Source organism: Humulus lupulus, chromosome 8 (assembly GCF_963169125.1).
Source record: "Humulus lupulus chromosome 8, drHumLupu1.1, whole genome shotgun sequence".
Classification (NCBI taxonomy): Eukaryota; Viridiplantae; Streptophyta; class Magnoliopsida; order Rosales; family Cannabaceae; genus Humulus; species Humulus lupulus.
In genome coordinates, this window is record NC_084800.1 from 15,804,758 (window position 1) to 15,829,873 (window position 25,116).

The window sequence follows — 25,116 nt, forward strand, 5'->3', positions numbered from 1 at the left end:
GTATTCCAAGAAATTTGTTATAAAAATAAATAAAATACGATATATAGTTGATCATTAATTGTCAACTACTCAATTATAATAATTAGTGACAATATAGTAAATAAAAAAATAATATTTATTGATGTGTCAAAATTGGATCATGTTATATTTTGTACCAAATTTGACACACTTTTTGTAACATCATTCAAGTTATATTTTTTTTATAAGATGTATTATATATAGTATTGCACAAACTTTTTGGCACTCCATTACATATGCTCTTACTAAGGACAAACAAAATTTTAAGCACAATTATATTCTCGTCTAGAATGTTACCATCATAATAAAAAAATTATTTGGTGGAATTCACATGCAAAAACGATAAGACAACTAAGTATTAAAAGGATAACATAGTTTGTTTTCTTTTAAATTTTTTAAGAGTTAACTAAATGTATTGGTTGAGTAAATTACGTGCCTAACAAAAACTCAAATCGACTAATGGATATTTTTAACTTAATGGCACCAATAGCAAATGTTTCTATTTTTAGGCTGAAAAAAAAACTTAACCTCAATTAATTTGTATGGTGTTTTAAACTCCTATCCAATAGATTTTTTTTTTTTTTTTTTTTTGGGTTTATCTTTCAAATGATTTTCATGGTTGGTAACTACTGAGTGGCCCAACATTTATACCAACCAGGTAGCTAATAAACCAGAATGTAGCAAACAGTGACAATTGCATTAATTCTAAAATGGAGCAACAACATCAGCCAGATATCTTTAAGTTGAAAGCAATAGGTTTATAGAAACAAACTGATAAAATGATCTGCTTGAACAATTCTATGTACACAATCGAAGAAAAATAGCCTCCGCTCAACTCTTCTTCTTCATCGGTCCTCACCAACCCTCCTTAAGCATCCGTTCCTTCTCCAAAATATACATTCCTTCTTTATATTTTTGGCTTGGTTCATAAGCCTTCTCCTAAAGTAAATATCATGAGTAAACAGAAGACTTAGTATCAAGGAAGATCCCCCACCACAATGTAAATTAGATACTCAAGTAAGAAAGTGTACTACACAGTTGACACGAATGTAAATAGCAATAATAATAATAGTAATAAATAAGTAACTAGCTTGCTTGTCCTGACCCAGAAAAAGTAAACAGGTAACCAGGGTTCAAAAAAAGTTGTCAAATACAGAACAAGTCTATTAAGCAACTTATCTTTAGCATAACCATTACTTCATTGTAGACAAGAGTAATTTGAAAGTTCACTAAACGAAACCACGCATAAACATCAGCGTACCTCAATCAATATCATAGATCTCTCTAAAAATATTAGCATAACCTTATGAAAAAGTAACATGCATGTACAGGATAGTGAAAACGTATCTTCTATGGTCTATTCATACAACCAAATCACTCAAGCTATCGAGCGGCTTCTCAGAGACAATATTTTCAAAACACATGCAGTATTCAACAAGAGCATCACCAAAATCATAACCTTTGAAGTGCAATGCAAGAGTTCAAAATCACTTATGAAGGTTGAAAGTTCAAACCACCCGCCTCAATTATAAAACTAAATAAAAATCTGTATACTTTTCGATCATTTCAAGAAATTGAAGTTGGTATATAATACAAAACAAGTCCAAACTAAATAGAATTCTCCAACTTACATATCTCCAGCCCAGAATCTGTTGGCAGGAGCTGCAGTAGATGTCATTCACAGTATGCAAACCGCTAATGAGATTTCGCTCTTCGGAAGGCCCAAGCGATATGTTTACCCTGGAAATGCTTAGTAGTTAGTCATGAACACTTTGACTTGCAGGCCTTGGTCATTGCCAAATCCATCAGAGCGTCAAACCTGAATCACATCAATTCAATGCATATAGAGTCTCACCTAGATTCTTACATGGACACCCAAAAAGCAATGCTGTGATGTGAATAAATGAGGGGTGTTGAATGATGCCAATCCAAGAACTCACCATTGAGAACAGAACACCCCTTTAATATAACAACATCAAAAGTTTCAACAAAGCAAAGCCAAATTAAAATACAGAGCTTGCGTGACAACATTTTATGCGTTTGATTTTTTAATTTATACAAAAAGAAATGCGGTCAGACTTGTTCCGTAACAACATTTTCAAGCATCCTAAACCAAACAAACAAACCAAAGGCTCCCAAAGCGATACAAGCAAATTAGAGAAAATTGAATCCCTCATAAGTACATACAAAACTATATTCATAAAAAGGTAAAAAAAAAAGAAATTATAAACGAAAAACAGTCACAAAGAACTACACGTAGTGAAATTCATAACTTGTGTACAAATAAAAAATGATAATAAAAAAAAATCCCAAAAATCAAAATCAAAACTTGCAGTATCAGATAATTGAAATTTTTTGAAACAAAAGATATGAAGGAAAAAAAAAAACAGGGGGCAAAAGGGGCTTACGCATGTCTGAAAAGGTAGGCTCTGCCGAAACGACCTTGAAAATCCTTGGAAACGATGTCGCCATGGGAAGCGGAGTCAACCTTGCAAAACTTGCACTTGAAGATCTTGTGCCCACTCAGCGATTCAATATATAGTCTCCCCATGATATCTCCTAACCTTTGCCCTAAGACCGATGCTAAAAGGGACTACGAGCTTTGGTTCTTCCTCGTCTATGGATTCTAATCTAAACGATCAAGATTCTTTTAAATATCTTATTCAATTTAAATTTATATAAAATAGATGTTTGTGCTGGAAGGGATCACGCCGTTTTGGTCAGACAGAGTACAGCTTAGGGAAGTTCGCTGAATGCGTGACTGTGCCATGAAATAGTTAAACAACCACTAATGCAATGACATGTCCATATCAAAAAGGGATATTTCTGTCATTTCAGCTTTATGTGGGCCCAATATATTCCAATTGTCATTATTACTATTTTCCCAAAAAAAAATTTGGGTACTTTTTTCTTTGGTTTCCAAACAATCTTCGCCATTGGTTGGAATGAGATCTAATTATTCTAAATTTTTAGGTAAATTTCAGACTCCATGCATAGTAAAAATTTTAATATATTATTTATCGTAAAAATTCTTCTTACTAATGTGCCCTTACTATATTAGGGACAAAAATACCATTTCAGTTAAAAATATCAGATTTAATACTTCACACATTTATTTCTATCTCTCTTTCTCTCCTCCATCACACTAGACCAATTTTACACCAACCCAACTTGAAATAGTCGAATATATTGAACTGAGCTGTAATATTTTGACTGCTCTGTAACATCCCGAATTTCTTAATATGGCTTAGTGCCTAAATTAAGGGGCCGGGAGGCAATAATTGAGTTAATATGTGAATTATATTATAATATAATTATGTTTGTATTTTAAAAATATTAAATATGTGTATGTGGGCTCTTTTCTTATAAGAATGATACATTAGTAATTTGACCCGTTTGGGGTATAAATTTGAATATGTGATTGTGTGATTGAGACCACATTATTATGTGGATATATTTGGGTTACTTGACGAGAGGCGATCTCGATGAGTAAGTTAGCGGAAAAGTCACAACGGGGTTTTAATACCCGGCTCGGGGTAAGCTTAGGGGTATTTGATTGATTTAGTATATTACTGGGTACTAGTGGGTAATGGAAGATTTAATGGTCACTATTTTGTGGAAGTTGGGGATTTAGAGAAACACTTGAGGATTTACTGGAAGTGGCAATTGACGGAATTGCCCTTGAGGTCATTAAAGGACTTAAATTGGTGGAAGGGCAATTTGGACTTTTGGTAAAAGGGATATATGACTTAGGCAGCTTGAATCTAGACTTATTCAGAAAGAAAACAAAGAACGAAAACTCTCTTTCCCGTAGCTCTCTCCCTCTCTTTCTCTCTTTGGAAAATTGGGGGATTTTGGATAATTGAAGGAGCAAAACATAGGAGGTTGGGGATTTGGTGTTCAAGACTAAACTAGGAGCAGCTTGGGAGCATAAGACAACCATTTGAGGTAAGAATTACTCTGAACTTTAATATTAAATTCAGTTAGTTGAAGCTTTTCTAGAACTATTAGGTTTGGGTTTGAATCTTGGGGATTTTGATGAGTTGTATCATGATTATTAGTTGGGTTTTACTGGTGGGAATGAATATATAAGGTGTGGTAAGTGAATTGAAGGATTGGGATGAAATTAGGTAGGTTTTGGCTGGGTTCGGCTAAAGGAAACCCAGAAATTTCTGGGTACGTGGTGATGAGCCGCGGCTCTTTTATGGTGAGCTGCGGCCTACGAAGAGGATTTTGAACCAGCAGGGCTCGGATGCAGGGGCGTGCCGCGACGCGCGTTGGTTTCCAGGGAGGCCGAGCCTTTGGAATTAGAGGCGGGCCGCGGCTCGGGTGTGAGGGGTCGCGGCTCTTAAGGGGAAAATTGACCTTAATGGGTTTTTTAGGTTGGAAACTTAGCCGTTTGGGCTTGGGATCGATTCTACTTCCTTGATAAGTGGAATTCGATGTCCCGGAGCCTAAGGGTTGGTCTGGGATTTGTTATTTACCTGTAATTGATGGGAACTTCCTTATTACGGTTGTGACTAGGTTTTCGCTAAGGGCTTGGATCGGGGATCGTACTCAGTGGGTCGTCACTAATAACCTACATACGGACCAGAGGTAAGAAAACTGCACCTGTTATGTGAATGCTTGATTAGAGCTTAGTTAAGGTATTGAACATGATTATAATTATGTTGCGAATGTCTGATTAGGTATGCTGTAATGTGCATAATTGTGATTATGCTTATGATTGTTGAGTTAATGTATTATAATGCATTGTGTGACTATTTGATAAGTATGCTATGTGAAACATGTGATTGTCTGTTATGACTGTGAAGTTTAGTTTATAAGCTAGGGTATCATTAGGATGTTAAGTGGAGATCAACTTATTAGTTGAGAATATGATGGGTTCTAGGAGATCCATATTAGTTGAGAATCCCAAGGCTTCAACTTATAAGTTGGAGGCACGTGGTGGCTTGACTTATAAGTCAAGGCCATAAGGAACTTAGTTTATAAGTTAAGATTGGCATAATGCACGTGGAGTGCAGGCCACCATGGCTGGGCCACCCTGGGAGTGCAACATGCACTTGACTGGCTCGGATGCCAACAACTTGAAAGAAAGTGCGACATGCACTTGTGTGACTCTATAGTCTCCAATTGAGTTTAATGAATGCGCTGGATTCAGTTATTACTGTTTGATGGTTGTTTTATTCACTAAATTGTTGATTATATTTTCTTGCTGAGTCTTCTGGCTCACAGGTGCTTTGTGGTGCAGGTAAAGGTAAAGAGAAGCTCAACCAGCCATGAGTCAGAGGGCATTAGCAGTGGTATGTACATATGCAGTCCGCTCGACAACCACGGCCGAGATGCTCAGAGGAACTAGGGTTAAACCCAACTTTTGCCGCTCAGGACGGCTCATTGTATAATCTGAGTTTTGTAATACGCTTTTAAACTAACATTTTTGGGATCCCATGTAAAGAACTTATCTTAACTTAGTGGAAATGTTTATGAGATGATCAAAAGTTTTTAATACCCAAACCTTAGTGGCTTAATTACATATTTAGTCCAAATGACTTGTTAGTAAGTCCAGCACTAGTTTCAAAACACACCTGGTAATGGACCCTAATTAGCAGGGCGTTACATGCTCGGATATGGAAGTTTCATTTCATATGAAAAAATTGTCATTCTTGGCGTTTTAGAAGAGAAAAAATCATGGGTAAGTATCATCTTATTCTATTTACTTGTGAATATGAAATGTCATGGTTATATATTAATTTCAAACTAATCTGGTATTGTGTGTGGTATTTTTTATGCATTTTTTGATATGTTCTTCGGATATGGTAGAGCTGGAAATCGGTGGACTGCCAATCAAAATCGATGGTAAATCAAATTTAAATTGATGGCATTTCGATGGTACTTCGATGCCCTACTAATGTCTCGTCGATTCTATTTCGATGTTGAGGCGAACATATAATTTAGATGTTATTTTTTATATAATATCGATGGTATATCGATGCCATATATGTTGATGTGGTTCAACATCCATATGGCATCGATATACAATCGAAATGGAATCGTGTACAGATAGCGACCATCAACATCGATTATGCATTGAAATGTCATCGATGTGACATCAATGTTACACTGCAATACATGTAGCGTTATATAGGCATTGATTGTTCATCGATTTATCATAGATTTTACTTTATTTTTATACTTTTCTTATGTTTTTTTTGTTTGTAAATTTGCAGGTTCCAAAGCTAATATCATTGTTTCTTACAACGGTGTTTGGGAACAAAAAGGAGAGAAATGAAATTTCAAAGCTGGTTTGAACACTATAATACATGTATCAATTGATGTTGATTACATATAATTGTTGGAGAAGTTGTATTCGAACCTGAAAGTGGATAGGTCATTGTTTGACTTAAAGTTGGAAGTTTCGTTTACATGCAATGATTTTAGCTTAGATCCCATTGAAATCACGGATGATGAAGGAGTGAGTGATCTTATTCTTGATAGTTTGAAGTCCTTAAAACATTGGGTTCCTTTATGCGTTAGTTCGATTGCAAAGAACATTGATCTTCTTGATCCATCTCCTAGAGCGAGTGTTAATAAGGAAAATCATAATCAATCATGCACGATTGTTCCACAAACAACTCATGGGCCAAGTGTATGCATGGGAGGTCCTAGTCAAAATGAAACTTTTTTTCCACCAACAAATCTCCCACATGATGATGGGTGTGAGTACGAGCCTTATGTCAATGACCATCCAGTTGCCCATTTGGGTGATGATGATGAAAGAGTTGAGGGGTGCAGTAGTTCTGATGATAACTCAGAGGATCAGTTGTCGATGCCACATGTGGAGCAAGTGGATAATTTAAATGTACGACCATTGCCAAGACGTCAAGAAAGCCAAGGACGCAGGACTCTTGGCTCAGAGAGCAGTCGTCCAACTACACAAGATGAAAGAAATAGATGGAGTTCTCCGTGTTAGGATTAATGCCCTAAAAGCATGTGAAGACATTTTATTGGTTTTAAATAAAAATACAATTTTATTATATTTGAATATTATGATTATTGTTTGAATTAATTATATATTAATATCAAGAAAATTCCATATTCATTCATGAGAATATGATCTTGTATTTGTACGAAAAAATTAAGATCATATATAATGAATAAAATAGTCAATAACACATTAAAGTAAGGAATCTTTAATGAATGATTACTAGTACGGTTTGCTAATCATACAAGATGCAAGTCATCTAGATTCAGATTACTGATGTGGATAGACATCTTAGTAAATGTGATGTATATAATAGAGATTATACATGACAGGACCGATGGGAATTAATTATCTTTATAAACTCGTCCTTTGACGTAAAGATTTAATTCTTATCATAATAGATGATCATTTGTAGATCAATCTAAATCCTGAGTATTCATGAACTCCTGCTCATGTTTATTGGATCTTTTGATTCACTGGTTAAGGTCTCTTAGAATAATGAGGCTAATGGCTTTTGTTTTGGAGATTCAATATCATGGATGGCTAGGAACATGAATTACAATAATAGAATCCATGCTTTCCTAACGGATCGAATATTGGTTCCCTTAAGGGTTGATTTTGGAACTGAATAGTTATTGAGATCAAATGTATAATTAGATTATATATTAATTATTCACTAGTGAATTAATGAAACTTAAGGATCAAGAGATAATTAGATGGGTACAATGGTAGTTTTGACCAGCTCTAATTAACGAACCAATAATGGAGGACAAAACTACATATATTGATTATATTAATGGACTACAAGAGAAAACTCTGTAAATATAATTCTATAAATACTTAGAATGCAATTCCATATATATGGTGGAGTAATCATGGAATTAATAAATACGATTATTAGATTAAAGAGTTTAATTAATAAATTGGTTTATTGGAGTTTCGTATTATAGGTCCATGGTCCCCAGATCACCTTTGTCCTACACTGTCAAGGGTAAGGATGTCAAAAGAAAGAGTTGTAAATAGAAATGACTAAATTGCAAAGGAATTAATTTTCCAAGGCAAGGAAATAATTATGTGATAATTATGGGTAGTTGATTAATTATGAATTAATTAATTATTTAATTATATAGTTTTTATTTTGAAAAAACTATAGGTTAAAATTAATATTAATCTTGTTTTGATTAATATAAAGAGAGAATAATAAATATCTTATTTATAATATGATATTTATTTATTTAATTTAAAACTGATATTTTAAGATAAAATTAATTTTGAATTAACTGATAATTATGTTGTGATAAATATATTGTCTTAAAGATTGATTAAACAAACAAATGAGAAAATCAGAGAAACCTGATACAAGCTTGGGCGACACACACTGTATTGTACAGTGTGTGGTGCCTAGCATCAGGGATTTAATCCCTGGGATTTGAATTTTAAATAATTTTATTTAATCAGTTATTCAATTATTCTTTTTAAATATGATTTAAATAAATAATTAAATGAAAATATCTAATCAGATTTAATCTGAATTATATTTTAATTAAATAAATATTATTTAATTAGATTAAATATCTTTATAAGTCTTATAGTATGTGACTTTCATAATAAGGCTTGATTATTATTTTGAAAAATAAAAAGATAGACTCTCTCTCTAAAGCGATAGTTTTCTCTAAACCTGAAAACTATTCTAAACCTTCTCTCTCTATCAAAACTCTCTAGATCTCATGTGTTGAGTACATCTAGGGAGTCACATAAATCAACCTTTTGAATCCTATGTTCCCTCACACGTCCTTGTGTGTTTGAGGATTGGTCTGGAAGATCAGGGTGTGAGATTTCAAAACACTGGATAGGAAGATCGTTGATTTCTACAAAAAGACTGTAATGCCCCAAATTTCCTAATAAGATTTATGACCTTGATTAGGAGGCCGGGAGGGCCATAATTGATTTATCATGTTATTAAATGATTATGTGCATGTTTATGTGTATTAATTATGCATGTGAACCCATTTCTGATTAATTGGGTGATTTTCATATTTTGGCCATTTCGGGCATATTTGGCATATATGTGATATGTGTGTGGTGCTTTATTATTATTTGGTTACGCTAGGGTTACTTAGCACGAGACGATCCTAGGAGGTAAGCTAGTGGATTAGTCACAATGGGATTTATACTTGACTCGGAGTGAGTCGAGGGATATTTAGCACATTACTGGGTTATTGGGTAATGGGAATAAGTATTTGATGATAAATTGGGAGTTAGTAAGATCAGGGGGAAATTCTGGAGGTGTTGACTATTTTTCCCCGGGAGATGTTTTCGGGACCCCGAGCATTAGGATTTGTTTAAGGCTACTTAAGCTTGAAGTAACCTTCTAAGAAATAAAAAGAACGTTCAGTAGGTTCTCTCTCCCTCTAAGTTCCATTTTCGTCTCCCGATCGCATTTTCGAAGGAAATTTGAGTTCTACGACTCGAATTCAAGAGAGGATCGAGGCATTGCGATCCTAGGGAAGATTAGAAGCTTATTAGCCGGAGGATTTAGTTGGAATCAGCTCAATCAGAGGTAATTCAACTTTTAAGTTCTAAGTTTTTTAAAGTTTTTAAGCTTGAATTGGTCTTTGTATTTTGATGAGTTTTCGATTGAATTGAAGCTTGGGTTTTATGGGTTTTGGATCATGGGGATGTTTGGGAACTTTGATTTTTGAGTTTGGAGATGTTTGGATAGGTTTTTGGAAGGTTTTAAAATGGAGAAATCGGGGAAAAATGGCTGGTTCGAGGTTGGGCTACGACCCTGTTCTTGGGCGCAGCGGCCCAGGCTCGATGAAGTAGGTGAAGGTTGCTGAAGGATTCTGGGGGCCGCGGCACTTAGTGCTGATGCCTGATGTTGGCACCTCTGTTTTGGTTGGGGGCCGCGGTTCAGTGAGTTGGGGCCACGGCGCTTGAGGGCATTTGTGGTCGAAGTGATGTTTTGAGCTTGGGAACTCAAACCTTAGGCCTCGGGATCGTTCCTACTACCTGGTTTAGTGGGATTCGATGTCCCAGAGGCTAGGTCTTGGTTCTGAGATTAGGATTTAGAACTTGAACTCATTGGTTCATCGTTTATGGTTGTAACTAGGTTATCACTAGAGGCTTGGAATCAGGATCGTGCTTGTCGCTCGTTTATTGGTAACATGTGCTTGGACCAAAGGTAAGAAATCTGCACCCCATATGTGACATGCATGGTTATTCTTGATGCATGTTAGATGTTTAAATATGATGCACAAGAAACATGTGATTAGAGCATGCCATGAATGTTGAATATGAGATTGATCAGAGCTTGAGTCTCTGTGTTTGTGCATGATCATAATTATGCTAGCAATTGTTAAGTAAACATGTTGAATGCCCTACTTTTGGATATTTGACATATGATATATGCCTGGTAGCATTGCTTACTGTAGCACCCACATTATTTTGATATATATAGCCAATAATCACATGATTTCATTGCATTACATATCATACAATATGTATAATTTGAGCATATGCATATTCTTATAAGTGTTTTCATGTATAAGTATAAAAGTTGTGTATGTGATGTCTATATGTATGCTCAATATTATTAACCTTGTGGCATTTGAGTTGTCTTTTATGGGTGTTTGATGTGCTCAAGATATAAGAAAGTATGAAAAATATGGACAAGGCATGGAATTAAGTGTTGAAAGTGAGATATAGAAGGCAAAATAGGTTAAGTAGTGGAAAATAGTACAATGTCGATTACTAGTATTTCGGTGTAAAATTGAGTATTTATGGATTTACCAAATGTAATCGAGGTAGGATTAAGGTCTCATTGATGATGTAAAAATGGTTTTAGAACCATTAGATCAATTCTTGATGGGAGGTATACATAATCAGTGGTATGGATGCAAAGTCAAAACGAGCTTAGCATAAGTGCGCTACGCTCGATCGGGTAAGCATAACTATTGGGTATGAAGTCATATGGACCTAAGGTTTGGTGTGAGTGTTTTACACATAAGGATAATAGGCCTAGCAGATGATTAAGTCGAAATTATTGAAGTGATAAGGTTTTCATAAGTCAAAAGGTGAAATGATGAGATGAAAGGTGTCAACTTTTGACAATAAGGCTAAATCATTGAAAATAAGGAATTTTCATCAAACCTTATCACTTTGCACGACCATTATTCTGAAAAACAGAGAGAAAAGAAAACCAAAAACCATTCTTGGCTGGTTTGAAGAAATTCTAAGGAGATCCAAGTGAAAGCAAAGCCAAAGAAGTAGATTAAGCTTAGTTCTAGCCTTTTTATGGTAAGTTCTTGTACTTGGAAGTTAAACTATGTTTTTGAATTTTTCTGAGAACTTATATATGGTGTTTTATCATTTTTAAGATATTTCTTGGGGTTTCCAAGTGGTTTGAGGTTTAGAAAAGCTTGAAGAGATTGTTTTCGCCGAAAAGTTGCTCGGTAAGTGAAATTTTGTGTTTTATGAGGTTTTTGGGGTTCTTGGAGTACAAGATGATTTTTGGTTATTTGATTGAGTTTATAAGAGAGTATATATGTTTATAAATGTTTGAATATATGTGGAGACTCATTTAATTTGGGTGATGATCTAGGAGATAAGAATTTTATCAAAATCGGTATATGATAACTTTATGATGAATCATGTTGGTATTTGGGATATATGGTTATGGCAGGTTAATTGATGTTGATTATTGGTGTATTTTGATATTTGAGGATAGTTAAAATTAAGGGGAAACTCTGTCAAAATTTCCCCAAATGTCTAAGATAAATCTAATGCTCGATCTAGGTGGTTTAAGGCATTTTAGGCATGTTTTGGGTATGAAATTTGATATGAAGTCTTATGGGTATTTTTTAAATGAGAGTTCAATGTATTACTGCCATCATTATGATGAGAAATCCATGCTATTGTCAGGATAAGCACATCAATACCTAAGACATCACTTGTTACACGGTGAAATATATTGTGGACAAAAGGTAAGTAAAGTACTCAACTGCAACACAAGAATTATGTGTTATGTGAAAGTATGCATTATATGAATATTTTGTGAGTAAGTGGTATTAACATACAGTGACACTTCATCATAAATTTGTATGCATGGCATAATAGTGATATGGTAAATTATTATATGATATAAGACCATGCATGATATTATGATGATTAATTATATAATGCCTTTGCAAGTTTTGTGCAACATAAAAGAAAGTTGTAATAAGAAGTTTAAGTTCAGTGCCACTGTTTTGAAAAGGCAAATGAAAGTGTTAATAAGTGTAAACGGATGCCTATAGTAGGCTTATAGTGGCTGCCCAATAATTTGGGCTAGGTTTAGTGAACCAATTATATTGTTTGCCATATTTCCGTTTTTATTCTCCTCCATATGAGTTATTGTTATATGTATTGACATCACAGTGTGTGGCCGCCTTAACTCTTGAGCCTGACGGGGCAACGATGGAATAAGGTTTTTAATGTGCCCTACTGTGGTGAAGGCTAGCCGGAGGAGAACCCATGGGATTTTGTATTATATGTGTAACAAGCCCTGCAGGCATTGACCAATTCAAACAGTGTGCACAATATTAAGGGGCCCAAAATTTAAAAAAAAGAAGTTGTATATGTCCATTGATATTGGGTAATCATTAGCATTGCATGCATTACTTTGCTTACTGAGCTTTAGGCTCACAGTTGTCTTGTGTTGCAGGTAGAGAAAGAAATATGTGAATGATATGAGGAGAACTGAAGCATGGTCCTGACCCTGATTTGTACATATGAACACATCGACCTTTTTGTGGGTTATTTCAGTTATCAGTGAGATGTTTGTAATAAAGTGTGAAGTTATGTTTTGAAAATAAATTGGGTTATTTAATACTTATGTATAATATGTTTGAGACACACTTTATGTTTAATGTAAATAAGGTGAAATAAGTTTTCAAGTTTTAAAAAAAAAAAAAAAAAAAAAAAAAATGTCCAGACTTCCGCAGAAATAAATTATGATATAGTTTTAAAACGTAACACCTCAAATATGGTTTTTAACTAAAATAAGTGAGGGTGTTACAAGTTGGTATCAGAGCGCCATGGTTAAAATGTTCTTGTAGACCGTTCATATGTACACATTGAGGAAAGGATAATGCTCAGTTCATCTGTAAGTTTTATGTGTGCATTTATTATGTGCTGGTTGCATGCATCATGTGCTTTATTGGCTAAATGACATAAGTTATGGACATTTTGTCTTAAAAGATATATAATAACACAGATGGATCATGAACATGGTATGGGGGCTACTGAAGGCTCTTGCAGCAATAAATATGAACAAGAAATGGCTCAACTTCGAGCGGTGGTGAATAGACAGGCTGAACAAATTGAGAAGTTGTTAGCAGAACAACGACAAAGGCAAGCACCAACACCACCTACTGAAACTCCAACACCTCCACAAGCTCCACCTGCAGTGCACCCCATGGAACCATTATATGAACGGTTCCGAAAACAACGCCCACCAGTATTTGAAGGTAGTACTGACCCACTTGACGCACAAGACTGGAAGAGTTCTTTAGAAGACATCTTTGAGTTCATGCAACTAAGTGACAGGGAAAAAGTTTCTTGTGCTGCACATACACTTAAAAAGGATGCTAAGATCTGGTGGGAAGTGGTTAAGCAGACTAGAGAAGTGAATCAGATGACTTGGGCAGAATTTGAACTGGTCTTCAATGAGAAGTTTTATAATGAAGCTGTGTTGACTGCCAAAGTAAGTGAGTTCACTAGATTGCAACAGGGGAATCTATCAGTGGCTGAGTACGCCAGGACATTTGACCGGTTAGCCAAGTTTGCACCAGACTTGGTTAACACTGAAACTAGTAGAGTGAATCGCTTCCTGGAGGGTCTACAACCAGAATTGGCTAGAGATGTAGATATGGGACGTACAGGGCCTCTTTCTTATGCTCAGGCTGTGGAGAAAGCTTTGAGAGCTGAACATAGAGAAGAAAAAATAACAAAAGCTAAAGCTGCTACTAGCACGCCTCGTAGAGACACTCCATTCAACAAAGAACAAAGCCGCTTTCACAATGACAACAAAAGAGGGGCCCAGAATTTCCAATTTAGACAAGGACAGAATAAGAAATTTAAAGGAGGTCAGCAAAACAGGCAACCTGGATTCCAACAAATGCCACGATGTCAAACTTGTGGAAAGAATCATTTCGGGGAGTGCAGGCTTCTAACTAAGAGCTGCTTCAAATGTGGCAAGGGGGATCATTTTATCAAAGATTGTCCATTGATGAAGAACCAACAAATGAAGGATGAACCTCAGAGGACAAATGCTAGGGTGTTCACGATTACTCAGGCTGATGCTGATACCAACAACTCTGTTGTGTCAGGTGATATTTTTGCATCTGGTATTCTCACTCATGCATTAATAGATTCAGGTGCCACGCATTCATTTGCATCATTGACATATGTAAAAAGGTTGGGTGGATCGTGTGAAAAATTGTCAGAAGTTTTTAGTACAATGTTACCATCTGGAGAGATTCTGTATTCTACTCATTGGTTGAGGGGGGTTCCTATTTGCATTGATGGTAGGGAATTATATGCTGATCTAATAATGTTAGAGATGGCCGATTATGAGGTGATTTTGGGTATGGATTGGCTTTCAAAGTATAATGCCACTATTGATTGTAGAAGGAAAACAGTGATATTTAAGCCTTCGGAGGAAGATGAGTTTATGTTTACTGGAGCGACATCGAAAGGTTGCATTCCATTAATTTCTGCTATGAAGGCCAGGCGACTGTTGGAAAGTGGATGTGTGGGTTATCTCGCCAGTGTGGTTGACACGTATAAGGAGCAAAAGTTAAAACCGGAAGATGTACCGGTAGTTAGAGATTTCTTAGAAGTATTTCCAGAAGATTTACCGGGATTGCCTCCAGACAGAGAAATTGAATTTGTGATTGAGCTACTTCCTGGTACAGCCCCTGTGTCCAAGGCACCTTATAGAATGGCACCAGCAGAACTAAAGGAATTAAAGATACAGTTGCAAGAACTCCTGGATAAAAAGTTTATCAGGCCTAGTTTTTCACCATGGGGAGCTCCGGTGCTATTTGTGAAGAAAAAGGATGGGACGATGCGAATGTGTATTGATTATAGAGAATTGAACAAGTTGACAATCAAGAATAAGTATCCACTTCCTAGAATTGATGATCTTTTTGATCAATTACAAGGAAGAGGAGTGTTTTCAAAGATTGATTTGAGATCTGGGTATCATCAATTAAAGATTAGAGAAGAGGATGTACCAAAGACCGCATTTCGAACTCGGTATGGCCATTATGAGTTCCTTGTGATGCCATTTGGATTAACTAATGCTCCAGCTGCATTCATGGACTTGATGAACAGGGTGTTTAAGGACTACCTTGATAAGTTTGTAATAGTGTTTATTGATGATATCTTGGTGTATTCTCGATCCCAAGAAGAACATGAGGAACATTTGAGGTTGACGTTGGAGAAATTAAAAGAAAAACAACTCTATGCCAAATTTAAGAAATGTGAATTTTGGCTAGAGAAGGTGGCATTTTTGGGCCATATAGTCTCAAAAGATGGTATTGCGGTGGATCCATCAAAGATTGAAGCTGTTAGTAAGTGGAATAGACCAACAAATGTTTCAGAAGTAAGGAGTTTTCTGGGATTAGCAGGCTATTACCGAAGATTTGTTGAAGGATTTTCCAAGATAGCAATGCCATTGACACAACTCACGAGGAAGAATCATAAGTTTGAATGGACTGAAGCTTGTGAGAAAAGTTTTCAAGATTTGAAGCAAAGATTGGTTTCTGCTCCAGTACTTACTATTCCATCTGGATCAGGAGGACTTGTGATTTATAGTGACGCTTCAAAGCAAGGTTTAGGGTGTGTGTTGATGCAGAATGGCAAAGTCATAGCTTATGCTTCTAGACAATTGAAGGACTATGAGCAGAAGTATCCAACACATGATCTGGAGTTGGCAGCAGTTGTTTTTGCACTAAAGATTTGGAGACATTATCTGTATGGTGAGAAGTGCGAAATATATACCGATCATAAAAGTCTCAAGTATTTCTTCACTCAGAAGGAATTAAATATGAGACAAAGGAGATGGTTGGAGCTAGTGAAGGATTATGACTGTCAAATACTTTATCATCCTGGAAAAGCAAATGTAGTTGCAGACGCACTGAGTAGAAAGTCTCATGGTAATGTGTCATTTTTGAGGAAACTGACAAGACCACTTCAGGAGGACATGTGCAGAGCGGAGATTGAGGTGATCACAGGAAGATTATCAGTGATGACTATTCAGTCTACCTTGTTAGAGAGAATCAAACAAGGTCAATGTGAGGATCCTTACTTGGTGGAACAAAAAGGTGAATTGGAAAGTGGGAAGGTCAATGAGTTTAGTGTGTCATGTAATGGGATGCTAAAGTTCAAGGAAAGAGTTTGTGTCCCTAATAATGAGGAGTTGAAGAGAGAAATCCTTACCGAAGCTCACAATACCTTGTATTCAGTACATCCGGGGACGACCAAGATGTTTAATGACTTGAAAAGACACTACTGGTGGCCCAACATGAGAAAGGATGTGGTCGAGTTTGTAGCCAAGTGTTTAACCTGTCAACAAGTGAAAGCTGAACATCAGAAACCTGCTGGTTTACTACAACCAATACGGATACCAGAGTGGAAATGGGAAGAGATTACTATGGATTTTGTAGTTGGATTGCCAAAGACTTCTAAACAACATGATGCTATCTGGGTTATAGTAGACCGATATACCAAATCAGCACACTTTCTTCCGGTACGCATGACTTATACTATGGATCAGTGGGCTGAATTATATGTTCAAGAGGTTGTTAGACTTCATGGAGTGCCAGTATCTATAATTTCAGACCGGGATGCTCGATTTACTTCATTGTTTTGGGAAAGTTTGCAGAGAGCATTGGGCACAAAATTGAAGTTTACTACGGCATATCACCCCCAATCTGATGGACAATCTGAAAGGACCATTCAAACTCTTGAAGATATGCTTCGAGCTTGTGTCCTAGATTTTCAAGGATCATGGGAGAAGTATTTGTGTCTGATAGAGTTTTCTTATAACAATAGCTTTCATGCAACGATTGGTGTAGCACCGTATGAAATGTTATATGGCAGAAAATGCAGATCACCAATTCATTGGGATGAAATGGGAGAAAGAAAGTATCTTGGTCCAGATCTGGTCAGAAGGACAACTGAAGCAGTGGAGAAGATAAGAAAAAGAATGTTAACTGCTCAAAGTAGGCAAAAGAGTTACGCTGATCGAAAGCGAAGAGATGTGGAGTTCAACATTGGGGACAAGGTATTTCTGAAAATTGCCCCTATGAAAGGAGCAATGAGGTTTGGAAAGAAAGGGAAATTAAGCCCAAGATTTATTGGACCTTTTGAAGTATTGGAAAAGGTGGGAAAGGTAGCCTATAGACTGGCATTACCGCCATCACTGTCAAATGTCCACGATGTTTTTCATGTCTCATTATTGAGAAAATACGTGCCAGATCCTTCACATGTGCTAAACTACGAGCCAATAGAAGTTGAACAAGACCTAACATATGAAGAAAAACCAGTGAAAATTCTTGACAGAAAAGAGAAAGAGTTGAGAAATAAGAAGATTTCACTGGTTAAGGTCTTGTGGAGAAGTTCAAACATTGAGGAAATGACATGGGAACGGGAAGATGAAATGAGATCTAAATACCCAGAGATATTTGGGTAAGAGAAATTTCGAGGACGAAATTTTTATAAGGTGTAGAGGATTGTAGCACCCACATTATTTTGATATATATAGCCAATAATCACATGATTTCATTGCATTACATATCATACAATATGTATAATTTGAGCATATGCATATTCTTATAAGTGTTTTCATGTATAAGTATAAAAGTTGTGTATGTGATGTCTATATGTATGCTCAATATTATTAACCTTGTGGCATTTGAGTTGTCTTTTATGGGTGTTTGATGTGCTCAAGATATAAGAAAGTATGAAAAATATGGACAAGGCATGGAATTAAGTGTTGAAAGTGAGATATAGAAGGCAAAATAGGTTAAGTAGTGGAAAATAGTACAATGTCGATTACTAGTATTTCGGTGTAAAATTGAGTATTTATGGATTTACCAAATGTAATCGAGGTAGGATTAAGGTCTCATTGATGATGTAAAAATGGTTTTAGAACCATTAGATCAATTCTTGATGGGAGGTATACATAATCAGTGGTATGGATGCAAAGTCAAAACGAGCTTAGCATAAGTGCGCTACGCTCGATCGGGTAAGCATAACTATTGGGTATGAAGTCATATGGACCTAAGGTTTGGTGTGAGTGTTTTACACATAAGGATAATAGGCCTAGCAGATGATTAAGTCGAAATTATTGAAGTGATAAGGTTTTCATAAGTCAAAAGGTGAAATGATGAGATGAAAGGTGTCAACTTTTGACAATAAGGCTAAATCATTGAAAATAAGGAATTTTCATCAAACCTTATCACTTTGCACGACCATTATTCTGAAAAACAGAGAGAAAAGAAAACCAAAAACCATTCTTGGCTGGTTTGAAGAAATTCTAAGGAGATCCAAGTGAAAGCAAAGCCAAAGAAGTAGATTAAGCTTAGTTCTAGCCTTTTTATGGTAAGTTCTTGTACTTGGAAGTTAAACTATGTTTTTGAATTTTTCTGAGAACTTATATATGGTGTTTTATCATTTTTAAGATATTTCTTGGGGTTTCCAAGTGGTTTGAGGTTTAGAAAAGCTTGAAGAGATTGTTTTCGCCGAAAAGTTGCTCGGTAAGTGAAATTTTGTGTTTTATGAGGTTTTTGGGGTTCTTGGAGTACAAGATGATTTTTGGTTATTTGATTGAGTTTATAAGAGAGTATATATGTTTATAAATGTTTGAATATATGTGGAGACTCATTTAATTTGGGTGATGATCTAGGAGATAAGAATTTTATCAAAATCGGTATATGATAACTTTATGATGAATCATGTTGGTATTTGGGATATATGGTTATGGCAGGTTAATTGATGTTGATTATTGGTGTATTTTGATATTTGAGGATAGTTAAAATTAAGGGGAAACTCTGTCAAAATTTCCCCAAATGTCTAAGATAAATCTAATGCTCGATCTAGGTGGTTTAAGGCATTTTAGGCATGTTTTGGGTATGAAATTTGATATGAAGTCTTATGGGTATTTTTTAAATGAGAGTTCAATGTATTACTGCCATCATTATGATGAGAAATCCATGCTATTGTCAGGATAAGCACATCAATACCTAAGACATCACTTGTTACACGGTGAAATATATTGTGGACAAAAGGTAAGTAAAGTACTCAACTGCAACACAAGAATTATGTGTTATGTGAAAGTATGCATTATATGAATATTTTGTGAGTAAGTGGTATTAACATACAGTGACACTTCATCATAAATTTGTATGCATGGCATAATAGTGATATGGTAAATTATTATATGATATAAGACCATGCATGATATTATGATGATTAATTATATAATGCCTTTGCAAGTTTTGTGCAACATAAAAGAAAGTTGTAATAAGAAGTTTAAGTTCAGTGCCACTGTTTTGAAAAGGCAAATGAAAGTGTTAATAAGTGTAAACGGATGCCTATAGTAGGCTTATAGTGGCTGCCCAATAATTTGGGCTAGGTTTAGTGAACCAATTATATTGTTTGCCATATTTCCGTTTTTATTCTCCTCCATATGAGTTATTGTTATATGTATTGACATCACAGTGTGTGGCCGCCTTAACTCTTGAGCCTGACGGGGCAACGATGGAATAAGGTTTTTAATGTGCCCTACTGTGGTGAAGGCTAGCCGGAGGAGAACCCATGGGATTTTGTATTATATGTGTAACAAGCCCTGCAGGCATTGACCAATTCAAACAGTGTGCACAATATTAAGGGGCCCAAAATTTAAAAAAAAGAAGTTGTATATGTCCATTGATATTGGGTAATCATTAGCATTGCATGCATTACTTTGCTTACTGAGCTTTAGGCTCACAGTTGTCTTGTGTTGCAGGTAGAGAAAGAAATATGTGAATGATATGAGGAGAACTGAAGCATGGTCCTGACCCTGATTTGTACATATGAACACATCGACCTTTTTGTGGGTTATTTCAGTTATCAGTGAGATGTTTGTAATAAAGTGTGAAGTTATGTTTTGAAAATAAATTGGGTTATTTAATACTTATGTATAATATGTTTGAGACACACTTTATGTTTAATGTAAATAAGGTGAAATAAGTTTTCAAGTTTTAAAAAAAAAAAAAAAAAAAAAAAAAAAAATGTCCAGACTTCCGCAGAAATAAATTATGATATAGTTTTAAAACGTAACACCTCAAATATGGTTTTTAACTAAAATAAGTGAGGGTGTTACACTTACTTGTGTGTGGCACTGACTAACTAGTCAGATTTGGCAATGGTGTTAGTATTAACTGCGAAGTTGTGACCTACTTGTCAAAGTTCGCAATAGTACTAAGCACTGGTCACCTGGTATTGACTAATAAGTCAAGGACGGCCTTAGCGTGTTTAACGTAAGCCGATAAAGATTAGATCTAATCAACATCTGCATTGAATGACTCAAATGAGCATTAATGCCGGACTGACCTCAAGTTCGATGAAAACTAAAAGCGCTTGTCTAGCTAAAGGCTAGTCCCTTAGAGCCAGGGTCAGAGAGCCCCAGTGACTGTTTAGTCACATGGCTATGGGTGTTGAGCCCAAGTGACTTACCCAGAAGTCACTCATCTGATTAGAGCCATTGCTGGAAAGCCTAGGTGACGGTTTTGTCACACGGTTGTGGGTGCTGAGCCCCGTAGTGACTTGCTTGTCAGTCACTCATTATGGTTTAACAGAACCTCAAAGTGATATTCACTCATCTGTTCAGGGCTATAAGCCCTGTATGATCATCATTGGCATGGATGTGGTTGCTGAACCCCGTGGTGACTTGCTTGTCAGTCACTCATTATGGTTTACCAGAACCTCTAATGTTAAATCACTCATCTGATTATGATTGACTTGATAGTCATCCAATCAGGAGGGCAGGATTTCTTGTCCTAGATTCCCCAGCATTATCTGAATTTATTTGCATGCTTGAGTAGAGTTATGTTTGCTAGGCATGCCAGATATGATTTGATGTCATGATATGACTATTCATGAGCATATTGAGTTTTCTTGCTGGGCTTCGGCTCACGGGTTCTATGTGGTGCAGGTAAAGGCAAAAGAAAGCTGGATCATCCTTGAGTTGGAGAGCTTAGGTGACGATGTGTACATATGCAGCTGCTCGACCGCCACGACCGAGGTTTGAAAGAGGAACTAGGGTTAAACCCTGTTTTGCCGCTTAGATCGGCTGGTTGTAATTATTTTGTTGTAATAAACATTTAAATTATATTTTTGGGATCCCAATGTATACAGTAAACGTTCTAGTGAAACGTTATATCTTAACCGACATTTTTAATCCCTAAACCTCTAATCATACTTAGTTACACGATTATGGCCAAACGACTCGGTTAGCGAGTTTAGAACTGTTTAAAATGCGCACCGTAACGGTCCCTGGAGTTTAGGGCGTTACAAGGACTCGAGGACACTTGATGGGCTACAAGAAGTAATCCCTTATCTATTTGTATGTGATTTAATATTTATATATTTGTATGATCCTGGCTGGTATTAATATTTATTAAAATGGGTCCATATATTCCGCTACGTACCTTTGATTTGATCATTTAATACCAACACTCCGGCATATACTGCTAAAGATATCCCATGCCCCTCGTATGTTATCCCCACATTATCTGGAGTAAGTTGTGGAGTTATAGAAGTTGGGAAGGTTTTTGAGAACAAGTTAGATTTGAAGATGAAGGCACACTTGTATGCAATGAAGCAAAACTTTGAGTTTATGGTGAAGAAGTTAGGTATTGAAGTCCAGGTGTGAGATTTTTTTGCGGTTTCTTCGAGATATTCAAGACCATCGTTTGACTCTTTTTCGAGGAATTCACCATTGCATAACATTTCTACAAATTTCCGTTCACGACTTGTGAGCCCTTCATAGAAGTAACTGACCAAACGCTAGTTATCATTGCCATGGTGAGGGCACTGATTTAACAGATCTTTGAATCTTTTCCAGACTTGATATAACGTTTCATTGTCTTTTTGGGAAAATGTGGAAATATGTCATTTTAGACTGTTGGTCTTATGACTAGGGAAATGTTTCAAAAAGAAAGATTTGGTCATTTCCTCCCATGATCCAATAGACCGAGATCTCAAAGAGTATAACCAACTTTTGGCTTTGTCCGTCAAGGAGAAGGGGAAGAACTTTAATCGTACAGAATCAACATTTTCAGCTCGGTTATAGAAATTGGCTACTAACTCCTCAAATTCTCTAATATGCACGTATGGGTTTTCATTTTCCATTCCATGAAATATGGGCAAGAGTTGAATCATGTTAGGTTTAAAGTCTACTGCAAGCATATTAGGAGGGAATATAATGCATGAGGGTGTGGAAGTGCGAGTAGAATGGAGGTAGTAATTGAGAGTTCTTGGTTGGATTTCATCATTGTGAGTCATTGTGAACATATTATTACCAACTAAGGTGTGTGGAGAAGCAGGAATGGTTGAAGGAGTTCTGGAAGGAGTAGTGGATGAATTGGAAGAAGTTTCACTAGAAGTTTCGTGATGATTTATCCACTCTCGGAAATGAGAATTGAATTTATTTTATGTTTTTTATTTTTATTTTTGATGTTTGATTTTTTTAAAACTTGTTGCAAGTTGGATTTGGAGGTTTTGGGGTGATCTCCAACACCTTACTAGAACTCCCCGAGGTTACTGAGTATCACAAGTTAAACCTTTTCAACCAAATAACCTTTAAGCATAGTAAAATTACTTATTTTGAAAGAACAATGTAATAGTGCAAGTGTATATTGTAACGCCCTGGTTACTCAAAGACCGTTATTGTGAGCTTTGAACCGTGCTTAACTCGCTAATCGAGTTCTTTGGTTATAAATGTGCATCTAGATGTTATTAACAGGCTAAGGTGAAAAACCAATAAAAAAGGAAATGATATATTTTATTTAAAACATAAAACTGTTCATGGGCCCATAAAAACATTTACATGTTATTTACAATCCAAAATGGTCATTACAGTGTAAAATTACAACTTGCCGACCTAAGCGGAAAAAATAGGGTTAACCCCCTAGTTCCTCCGAGAAACTCCTTGGCCGTGGTGGTCAAGCGGCTGCATATGTACACATCACCACCTAAGCTCTCCACTCAAGGTTGGGTGAGCTTTTCTTTCCCTTTACCTGCACCACATAGCACCCATGAGCCAAAGCCCAGCAAGAAAACTCATTACTCCATGTATATAATATCAAATTATGATCATGATAATCATACAAGACTTATATCCCTAAACAGATGAGTGACATATGTGTAAGTCACTAATGTGGGTTCCGTACCCTTCACAAATGAGTGACCGAGTCTCTAGCTTAAACTAGATGAGTGACTGATGAGCGAGTCACTAATGTAAACCAAATGAGTGACCATGGAGTCACTAGTGTGGGTTCCGTACCCTTAGCCATGTGACAATGTGGTCACCTAGGCGTTCTGGCCTTGGCTCTAAGTGACTAGTCATGGAATTAGGCAAGCGCTTTTAATTTTCATCGAACTTGGGGTCGGTCAAGCATTAATGCTCATGAAGAGTCATTCAATGTTTATGTCAATTAGATCTAATCTTTTCGGCTTGCATTAAACACGCTAAAACTGTTCTTGACTCTTAAGCCAATACCATACGAACAATGCTCAATATTACTGCCGAACTTGACTAGTAAGTCATAGTTTCACAGTCAGTTCTGACACCATTGCCGATTTTGACTAATAAGTCAGTGCCATTCACAAGTAAGCAAGATTTGCTAAGCATTTGGTATGCAATCAATGTCCACATTTAAACATTCAACATGCCTCATGAGTAACCATGCATGTCACATATGGGGTGTTGTTTTCTTACCTCTGGTTCGAGCGAGAAATAGTAAAAGAACGATCCTTGAGAATGATCGACCTTTTGATTCCTTAGCGGTTACCTAGTCATAACCAATGATAACCTCCATTAATGAAAATCAACAATAAAAGGGTCTTGACCTAAACCTCACTCCCAAGACCCCGAATTGTACCCAAATGGTGAGTAGATTCAATCCCGAGCCTTAGGAATTGAAACCCCGAGCCAAAAACCCTTAAAAATGCCCAAAATAGGAATCTGGAAAAACATGGTAGCGCTACAACCAGGGTTTTCAACCCTGGTTTTTCCCTCCTTCGACACCACCATTTCCAACCTGAATAACAAGCTTCCAAACCTCATTTTAAGTCCTAAATGAACCCAAAAACCATCTACACATGTCCTAGGCATCATAACCCAAGTAACCCTAGTCAAAATCTCTCATCAATTCCCAATATCAACTCTAGAAAACAAAGCTGAAATCCAAAACAAAAACATAGCAAACCAGAGTTTTAATGGCTATAAATTTACCTCAAGCTCAGTTTAGAACCCTCTTCAATGGTGGAACACAATTCTAAGCCCTCAAGGTCCACTTCCCTAGCTTGAATCCTCAAAAGAAGCTCAAAAATCCAAAGAGAAAATGAAGATAAATGATGTATGGGAGAGAAAGATAGGACACTCTGTTTTGGCAAGCTTCTACAGCCTTCAATGACTTAAGTATATCTTAGGGTGAAAAGACTAAATTACCCCTAGGCTATTTAAAATCCTTTAAAAGCTCCCAAGGGTAAAACTGTCCTTTTCCACCTATTTCGTTAATCATAATTAACACCCTCCAATTCCCGTTATTCCCAAAATTCTCAAATACCAATAATTCATATCATGTTACCCTTTAATTCCCAGCAACGCTCTAATCACCAAATTGCCCCTAGACTCATCCCGAGCCTCGAACTTAATCCCGTTACGACCAAACTGCTAACTGGCACTCAAAGATCGTCTCATGCCGAATGGCTCTAACAAATCCACATTATAATGTGGCATCAACAATAGTTCACCAACATGCATACAAATATACAATTACGCCCTCAACGAGCCAAATTAC

At 36.3% G+C, this 25,116-nt stretch overlaps 1 protein-coding gene and 1 non-coding gene across 2 annotated transcripts; one reads left to right on the forward strand and one right to left on the reverse strand.

Annotated features, from left to right (window-relative positions):
* Positions 1-696: 696 nt before the first annotated feature.
* Positions 697-2,772, reverse strand: LOC133794778 (putative yippee-like protein Os10g0369500). The gene is made up of 3 exons (XM_062232169.1): positions 2,427-2,772; positions 1,650-1,758; positions 697-957 (listed from the first exon to the last, which is right to left on the reverse strand). The coding sequence occupies exons 1-3, from the start codon at positions 2,567-2,569 to the stop codon at positions 874-876; spliced, it is 336 nt and encodes a 111-aa protein (XP_062088153.1). The 5' UTR covers positions 2,570-2,772; the 3' UTR covers positions 697-873.
* Positions 2,773-22,109: 19,337 nt separating this feature from the next.
* LOC133799112 (small nucleolar RNA R71) lies at positions 22,110-22,216 on the forward strand. The gene has a single exon (XR_009876314.1). It is a non-coding gene; the product is annotated as a small nucleolar RNA R71 (small nucleolar RNA).
* Positions 22,217-25,116: the final 2,900 nt, after the last annotated feature.